The 9657-nt window shown below is 39.0% G+C and overlaps 1 protein-coding gene and 1 long non-coding RNA gene across 2 annotated transcripts; both read right to left on the reverse strand.

Annotated features, from left to right (window-relative positions):
- Positions 1-3744: 3744 nt before the first annotated feature.
- On the reverse strand, positions 3745-9599 carry LOC101845777. The gene is made up of 3 exons (XR_220588.3): positions 9151-9599; positions 5339-5389; positions 3745-4119 (listed from the first exon to the last, which is right to left on the reverse strand). It is a non-coding gene; the product is annotated as an uncharacterized LOC101845777 (long non-coding RNA).
- Positions 7333-9208, reverse strand: LOC106012118. Its single transcript, XM_013083979.2, has one exon. The coding sequence runs from the start codon at positions 9000-9002 to the stop codon at positions 7437-7439; it is 1566 nt and encodes a 521-aa protein (XP_012939433.1). The 5' UTR covers positions 9003-9208; the 3' UTR covers positions 7333-7436.
- Positions 9600-9657: the final 58 nt, after the last annotated feature.

Raw genomic sequence — 9657 nt, forward strand, 5'->3', positions numbered from 1 at the left:
CCTTCAGTTCAGTGTTCTGTGTGGCCAAATACAAAACCCCAGCTCTGTGTGTTCTGTCATTACAAACATGTAGAACAAACAGCTAAAAAGAGAAAAAAGGATCAAAAAGAATACTGTAATAGTCTCAGCCTAAGATCCCAGTGCTTGGGAGCAAGGAAAATGCGAGATCTTACGCGAACGGAACCGTAGCCGACATGCCAAGGGGAAAATCCATGGTGACTCACGGTCAAGTCCAATATCAGTAAAATTAAAATGGTCTCCCAAAACTTTGAATTGTACTGACATGATCCCTGTAGTCAGTTTATGACTTATGGCAAGCAAACAGTGATCAACATTCATGACCAATCACAATGGCATGAGGCATGCCAATTTTACTTGTAAATCTAATGAGTCTCAAAACTAATACCGGTACCGACCCTATTGCTCCTCCCCTTTACCTATCCAAAGTTTACAGCCTTCTATCTCAGATCAAGTTCCCTAGCCTGTCGTAATGCACTGCTGTGTTGTGACCACACCAATCAAAATTCAGTGCGTCTAGCAAATTTGGGTGTAGAGATGAAAACAACTGCTGCAATGGTGAGGGAAACAAGCATCGAGTAGTACACAGGTCGATGTGACCCCATCTGATGCGGCTTTGTAGGCCCAAGAATCTACCCACCTAGTGAGTGATGTAAGTTCCAATAGACAGCCCAGATGTGAGTGTTATGTTTGGGAAAAACAAACACATCATCGAGTTCACACCTCAGCATGGTCCCATCTAAGGCAAACATTGTACCTTATAATAAAGACGTGCAACGGGAGCTGTAGTCGCATTCACGAGAGTGGATATCTGTGAAGTAGTGGGAAGTACAATAATCGCAAAATTTCGCTGCTTGGTTGATCAGCTGTGTCCACCTCTGGGTATCTGCTCCATAAATCCCGATCTGAAATGCAGGACCTTAGCCAAACAAAACCCTTCAGATCGGGATCTTATGAGTGACTTTTTCTGTTGTAAAAATTATTTTTCCTTTAAACATCCGGATCTTGTTAAGCAAACCAGGATCACAAGCAGTGAAATCTTAGGCAGAGATTAGTCATCCGAACCCATTATGGTAGTGGAGGTATTTTCCACTGTTTGTACACCTACTACATATATGAACCTTGATGTTGCAATACATTTGGGTGATCCTTTAGATCCAAGACTGAATCCTGAACCGCATCTCAATAAAACCTTCACAGACTCATAAACAAAATAATCAAATAGCAGCGAAAGTATCAAATGGGGAAAAGAAACCTTTCAATGTCAATATTTGTCATTAAAAGCTTATGGACGTAGCCCAAAATTTAAATGTTGGTCATTTGCATTAACTATTTATTCGCAAACCTTTCTTGACCTAAAGCCCCGGTTACACTCAACGATAAATTGAACAAAAACTGAATGATCTATCGATCATGAGACAAATCGTCAGGTGTAACCACAAAATTGTACAAAGTTTGAACGATGGCTTGAAGACTCGGTCGAGAAAATCTCAGAAATCAAGCGCTGCTTAATATTTTCAGTGCAATCACGGCCAGATCTGAGCGAGATGCGCTGTGATGTAGAATCACTTTAAAATTTGCTGCCGCGCAGGATTAAACTTCGGGCTTAAAATTTTTTTAATAAGTATCACAGGTAAAAACTGATTTCATATTCGGAATCAGCGTCTCAAAATAAGCAAAGGAACCTGATTCGATGCGTTATTAAGTATATTTTAGCAATTTTATTATTTAGTTGATCGTCAATGGTGAAGTTGTGTATCAAGGTCACCCTGTGCGTTGCACATCTGCAGTCAAGTCAATGACTAGGAATCTCTCTGATCAAAAGAAAACTGGAAGATGGATTGGAACGTCTAAACAGACTACACAGCTCGATAAAACGGACAGTTCTCACAAACCACGAATCTGATGCAATCTATCGTTGAGTGTAACCAGGGCTTAAGAGTTAACCACTCGTGAGAACTTAAAGATTTCATAAAATGGCATCCAACACTTAAGTCAAAAACCCGCCTATTACCCAAAAAATCATGTCTAGTTTGATTAGGAGATGTGATAAAAATCTAGATTTCAGTGGCCATGAAAGACAAAAAAAAGGAAAGTATGTTCTAACCTTGGCTTGTAAAACGTAAATCAAGTTGCAACATAAATTGTCACCAGCTGGCGTGCAAAAACAGTAAAACAAGAAAAACTTTTTTCACAAAGGAGCTCCATCTCATATATAGCTTACCTGATAGATATTTTCAGATTTCATCCAGGACAGGAGTCTTCAGTCAATGCTGAAAAACACGGCTACCACTACCATGACTTTTCAGAAAGGAAAAGTAAAACTCTTTGTGGATAGCTTTAACTCACTGAGCCCTAGCCCTAAACATAAATGGGATCAGCTTTTCCATTTTTTCCAAGACACTACCTAATAAATTCGGCTATAACGAAGTCGTTGGGGCTGACCTTCCAATTTGCTTAATCTGAGTGTTCTTTATGGCAATGCGAGAAAAATGATGAGTCACAATGTAGGGCTTCGAAAACTGCAATGTAGGTTTCCATAGACCAGCAGACAATTCATTACATAGATACATGTAAGTCTAGACTAGTCTTTCGTTATCCAATATCTGGGTGGAGGGGTGGATTATGACTGTGACCTGTCTGTATCTCTGCCGACTTTTCACACCCGAAACACTTGTGAATACCCCCCCACCAATTCTCTTAGACATGTGCAATTACAGCCACACAACCGACCTCTCTCGACCTTGGCACACACTGAAACAATTTATATCTTAAAAGTGCGTCGACAAAGCATGTGTTTGTGTGAAAGAAGGAAATGTGACAGGACGCAAAAGGTGTACCCAATAGGATAGGATAGGCGTGTAATGATCCACTGTGCAAATGCGATCAAAGGTCTTTTGGAATGGAGTGTAAGATAATGTTCATTGCTATTTCGATGAATCAGAGTTTGCTCAGTTATATGTTCGTTGAATCCCACTTATTTTGTTGATATTTATAAACAAACAAAAACGAGAAATCTTTCTCTTTTTGTTGAATCCTGGTCTTCCGTAGAATCAAAGTTCCACTGTAATGAGATATAATTCTTTTACGGTTCTTTAATATGATCATTTTCCTAACCAAAAACAAAGAGATTTCTGAAATACTGACATAGTTTAGATGAAAAACTACTATTACTTTGGTGTCCTACGGAGGCATGGAGGCAAAATTACGTCTTTTGATTTCGCTCATTATCATAAAACATTACTAAATATAGGGATGTTTGAGAACTTTTCAAGCCAGTATAATAATTATCAAGGAAAATATAGATTATAAGATCTAACCCTTATAGTTGTGTGTCACATTCATTAATTTGTATTGCCATTTTCTGCCACATTCAGGGAGCAGAAATATTTTTCAAAATTGAAAATAAAGAGATATAAAAAAAACTTGTGGGAAAAGAACTTTTAAAGATAACTTTTAAAACCATTGGTAAGTGAGGCTGTCAATATAAGTTATAAGGGGGAGCCCCCCACCCCCCACCCCCCAAGGGGGAGGGGGAGCCCCCACCCCCCCCCACCCCCACCCCCACCTGATTCAAACGCTTCAAACAATTTTTATGTTTTACGGGCGAAAACCTGATGGCCAATCCCTCATTCTTAACGCTGATTTCACTCCAATAAGGGTTTATTGAAAGGACTACAAGTTAGGACTATTCACCTGCCAAACGGTCAAAATATTTTTCTTTTCTAGTGGAAGTCCTGAAGTCAATTTTGCCTGTTCAAAAATTTTCATCACCAAATCTGCACAAAATGACACAACTTCCGGAGTTTGTGAGCAGCCAAGTTATGGCCGGAGAGCCAAGAGGTCAGCCCCATGAGAAATACGGTTAGTCTTTTTTAAAAATTTGCTGTAACTGAATAAATGCAACAAATTGTCGCATAAACTATAAAAAATATCAACCTCATGAAAGATTGAAAAAAAAAAGACTGACCCCTGTACTGGATGAATTCTCAGTGAGAGGAACTCCAAACAAACCAAGACAAATACAAACATACTATGTCTGCCATAAAGGCTGACTCATCGCTTCTCAACCAGACTAGGTTGTAAAGATGAGGTCATCACCTGTGAGAGAAAGACGAAAAAGTGAGTTAGAATTGTGTCAAAATAGTAGAACCAGGAACAATAATACAATATGATTGAAATGCCACATGTTCTCAGTAATGATATATGTGATTGGCATATATACACATCGCACGGAAGATACAAAAGGATGCAATAAGGTCAGGTATTAACTGCCAGTAGCAGTAATTTATACAATATTCCATGATAAAAGCACACAAAAGGATTGGCAATTCTCCTTTACAGTCAGCCTTTAATAAAGACCTAGGCAACAAGACCAAAGCCAAAAATGAAAAGGCTGATGGTCAGCATAATAATAAAGATACAGTAAAGGCATCTTTACAATAGAAATGCCCTTGACCTCCGCAGCTTTCGAAACAAAAACTGTTCGGAGGACCAGGCTTCATACACTACAGACTTAATAGACTACAGGCTATTTTACAGTCAGAGATTACAAATTCACACACAAAACAAATGAGGGGGGGGGGGGGGGGGGGGAGAGAGACACTTAACAAAATATGAGCAGCTTGGATATATGATGGCACGGTCACAAAATTGATGTTTATTTCTTTTTTAAAATTCCATTCATATTCCGATATATTCAGAAAGGCACTTTACATTATATGCCAATATTTACCGATTGTCAAAGGTAGACTTCATTGTCATAAAAGAATTAAAGAAAGAAAAGAAACATTACCGGTATGTATTTAAAATCTCTTGTTTGTTGAGACTTGAAGGCTAATGTACCATACCACAAATTGCTGGTTATTTTTTAAGATAATATAAATAATAAAGTCACTATTGCACCAATAATATAATTGTGATGATTTGACAAATCTGTTAATATATAAATTTTTCTTCTATTTGGAGAGAGCATGAAAACTTTGCTTTCTGAACTTGAGAATTAATTTTATTTATATATTTTGCTTTAGCCCACACTCATCTAGAACTAGCCCTAAACTTGAAATAATAAATCATGTTTTTTTTCTACTCTGAATTATTATAAAATGGAACTTGAATTCTTAATGCAAACTAAATAAATAAACGTGTATCCATAGAGACAATTTTCATAAAAGCTCAGTTGAACATGATATTAAACAAAGCAGTGTTTTAAAACTTAAACGTAGAAACAATCTGCCAAACAGCCTATGACAGAAACAAGCACACACTACATTTCACTAACAAGAAAACATCACAAACAAAAACAAAGAAATTCACAGACCATTATTTTTAAGTGATGAAAAGACATCCACTCCAATGTCAAGCACTTGAGCTGAAAAATGTAAACAAACTTATTTAACCACAAAATACGAACGTCTTGCAACCCTTCAAACTGAGACGGAAAGGACTCTAAGAATTACATTTTACCAGAAAATTGAGAGAGAACTGGTAACAATTGAAATCAAAATCCGGTATGAAATGGGTGGAAAAATGTCACCCAAAGTAATTTCATACTAATTTCTGATTAAGCTGAGAAAACAGAATGACTTAGATCTAGTATTAAATACTTCTGAACTAAAAAAAAAGGGTACTGAGCCGCACTGAGCCAACAAGTCAACTCAAACTTCCATACTCTTGAGGAAAGACTTTAAAGCAAACTTTATGGAAAGATGCACTGCACTACTTGTACAAGCAAAATTAATGCAAATTTGACCTAAACACCCTTGTCTGATCATTTCTAAATAAGCCCTGCAGCATTCGTCTCATTTTGAAGTGCTGGCCACCAAATCACATCATCATCATGTATGTAATCAAACCTAAAATGCAAGATCATGATATTCACTACAGGACTAATGAAAAAAAGTATTGTAAAAACAGATAGATAATTATGTGATGTTAAAGTTAGACAGTAACTGACTCAAAAACATTTCCCATGAATGAGGAAAAAAAAAAGTACACTCCAAAATCATAACCACACAGTGTTGCACCAGGTCAAAACGGAGATGAGTTCATAAAAAAAATAAGATGCACCATTCAATTTTATAATAAATCTCGATCTAGATCTAGGTTTACTTACTCATTCATGAACTCCGCGCTAATCTATAAAGTACACTTTCTTCAAATAATAATAATCACAATGTTCAGCCCCCTACTTAAAACTAAATACAGAGTTACTCTCAAGGTCTTTCTCTATTCAGCTCAAAGTAAAAATTACAAAAAACCTGCAAGAAAAGACTTCAGCAAAATTTTTAGTACAACAACGCTTTAAAAAACCATTGAGACCCTTCAGCCACATTATACAGTAGTCTCCGCCTAAGATCCCGGTGCTCGGGAGCAAGGAAATGCGGGATCTTAGGCGAACCGGGATCTTAACCGACGAACCCAGGGAAGAATCTATGGTGACCCATGCTAAGGTTCACAATCGGTAAAATGGTCTCCCTCCACTCTAAAATGAACTGACGTGACCACTTTTTGGGTTTATGACGTATGGCGAGGAGAGAGTGGTTAACCTTGATGACCTATCACAGTGCATAGTGGCATGAGGCGTGCCATTTTCACTTTTTATCCTACCCTGAGTCTCAAGATCTATGCGTATCCAGTTGCCCCTCCCCCTTCCCTGTCGAAAATTTGTAGCTTTCCATCTCTGACCGAGTCCCTCCCCCCACTCCCACCCCCAACCGCCTTTGTCGTTACACACCATTACGGTGTGAACACACCAATTAAAATTCAGTCTGTCTCGCAAATTCGGGAGTAGAGACAACTTCTTCAATGGTCAGGGAAGAGTTCACAGTTCAATGTGATCCCGCCTGGAGCGAACTTAGTATGCCCTTCCCACCCAGCGAGTGATGTAAGTTTAGGGGGAGAGCTCAGGTGTGAGAGCGATGCGTGGGGAAAACAAATGTGTCGGTCAGTTCACACCCCGGTGTGATCCGGTCTGGGGCAAGCATTGTATCGCTTCATCGAGTTTTACAACCTGTATGTGATCACATTCACGATAGTGGCTGATCTTTGACGCGACGGACAGTTTATTGATCTCAACTTTTCACTCTTGGTTGATCAGCTGTGCCTGCCCGGGTTTTTGTTCCTCAAATTATGATCTGAAATGCGGGATCTTAGCCGAATGTAGACCTTCAGAGTGAATCAGAGCGGGATCTTAGAGGTGACTTTTGTATAGTAAAAATTCTGTTTTCCTAAAACAGCGGGATCTTAAGCGAACCGGGACCGTAAGCGGTGGGATCTTAGGCGGAGACTACTGTAATGGTTTTTTTCTTTCAATTTCAGTTTCACAAAATATCAATTTCTACAACAATCTACACAGCTGAAAATGATTTGAACAGGAACAGCCTCAGGAGATGAATAATCTGTCTCTTAGGACGGCATCAACTCTTTATGTAAGAGTGATCAGACAAAACAGAAAATTTTGCCCTTGCATTGCAGTGTCTGCAGAATTCCACAGACACTGCTTTTCCGGAAACGTGCAGACATATTCCTCCTGTGTTGGTGGCATCGCCATCAGTTTCTGCATGTTCTGGAAAGTAATGACGATGAGGAGTGGAACTAATTGAATCTACAGAATCTACACCAATCTCCTCATTATCATCCTCTGAGCACCCAGTGTGAGAACTTTGTCTTGAACAATACATTTCTTTTCGCTTCTTCGAAGTAGGTAAATCCTTCATACTTCTTGTTTTCATCCCACCTGAAATGGACCTTAGATTTTTTTTCCTCTTGTCAGTGACGGTGCCAACCTTTCTTCTTTGATGATCCCTTGAATCCACACTTGAATGACTTTGAGACAGACTATCGCCTTTATTCACTGGAACCAATGGTTCACCCTTAGAACCCTCTAATATAAGCCTTTGCTCCTTCAAGGAATTCACATCTTCATGCACAAATGAAGTTGTTAACTGAACTCCTGGTGTTTTTAATACATTTTTTAGTACTGCAGACAGAGTTGTCTGATTAGAAATGACACTCCGATAGTAATCAACTTCTTCCTGTAATGAACTTAGAAGGTCCCTATTCTTTACACATTCTTGTCGCAAACTCTTGTTTTCTACTTCCATTTTGCTAACTTTTTCTTCCAATCCAGAAACATATTGCTTCTTTTTTATTCTGTTTTCCCTAGCAGCAATGGCATTTTTTGAGCTGCTATCACCTAAGGAATAAGGTCTCCGCTCAGAGAATAATACTTGAGGGTGACTTTTAGTACTTTCAGGCATGAAAGAATTCAGAGTTGATATTTTCCTGGTAGGCTCATAGTTTAAGTCAAGAGACTGTGAATCTTTGGAATCATGATTTTGTCTGTGAGCAACTGAATTTGAACAATTCAGCAAATACTGATTACTGTCTGCTGAATAGTGCGCTATCTCACTTTGAACTTCATCATGCCCTGAAAGCATTGACTCGTCTTGAACACCCCATCTTGGTGAAACTAAATTCCTTCCTTGCTGCTTCCATTCCAATTCTTGAAAAGCACAATCAGTGTCGTCCTCGAAAAGCAATGCATCTCTCTTCAGACAACCGGAATATTTCTTGTGATTGCAATCTGTTTCATCCCCAGAGGTAATTCCACAATCATTTTCTTGGCCGTACTGGCTAAAATTTAAACCTACAGGATCTATCTGAACAGACTGGGGTTCTTCAATGTTTGGCATGTTATTATTTACACCACCAAAAGAGCACTGAACATCAACATTGTCTTGTCCACTTCTTAAAAGATGTTCCAGAGGATACGAGAAAGAATCTGCAACTGAGTAATCATCACTTGGAGCTAGATTTACAACATTACCGAGCGAAACTTCTACCTCATTTCTAGCACCCTCATCGTTGTAAACTGCTTCCAGAGAGAAGTACGAAGTACCATCATTTGAGGGGCAAAAGGGGTCTCGCGTTGAGGAGGTGGGTGTGTCCGACCTAGCGACTGGTTGTCCAGACTCCCCCATTATCGATACACTTGTGAATTTGGTTTGTTACTTCGATTGCAGATCTAGATTTTAAAATCTTGAGCTTTTGTACAATCGCCTGTTTATTAAGAATAAATTTCAAACAAAGTGATCTAGATTCTAACCTCAAATTTCTTCTCTGTCTTACCAAAATGTATGTTACTCGAAATATTCTTCAAAGCGTATTCTGCACAGCGCTGTCGCCGCCATTCTTCACATTCACGTGGATGGATATTCCAGATTTTGGTGTAGATTCGTCAGGATTTAGATAAAGGACCTTACAGTGGAGGTGATCAAAGAAACGGGCTAAAATAAAATAATGAGCTTGCAACGCATCAAAAGACTTACCGTGCGGTATATTAAATGTAATAGGGCCTAATAGGGCCTACTACATAGATCTAATAAGAGTTGGGGAGCTCTGTGTACAAGGGGTAAAGTGCTGATCGATCTATCTGCTTTTGTCTGTTTGTGTATGTCTGTGAGAATCTGTCGCTCTCTGTATCTCTCTGTAGTCGTAGCTGTCACTCTCTCTCGAGATCTGCTATCCTCTCCCTATGTTACTCACCCCCTCTGTCTCTCTTCACTTTCTGTAGGCCTATGTATTTGTGTGTGTGTGTGTGTGTGTGTGTGTGTGTGTGTGTGTGTGTGTGTGTGT

The sequence above is a fragment of the Aplysia californica genome, unplaced genomic scaffold (assembly GCF_000002075.1).
Source record: "Aplysia californica isolate F4 #8 unplaced genomic scaffold, AplCal3.0 scaffold00265, whole genome shotgun sequence".
Lineage (NCBI taxonomy): Eukaryota > Metazoa > Mollusca > Gastropoda > Aplysiida > Aplysiidae > Aplysia > Aplysia californica.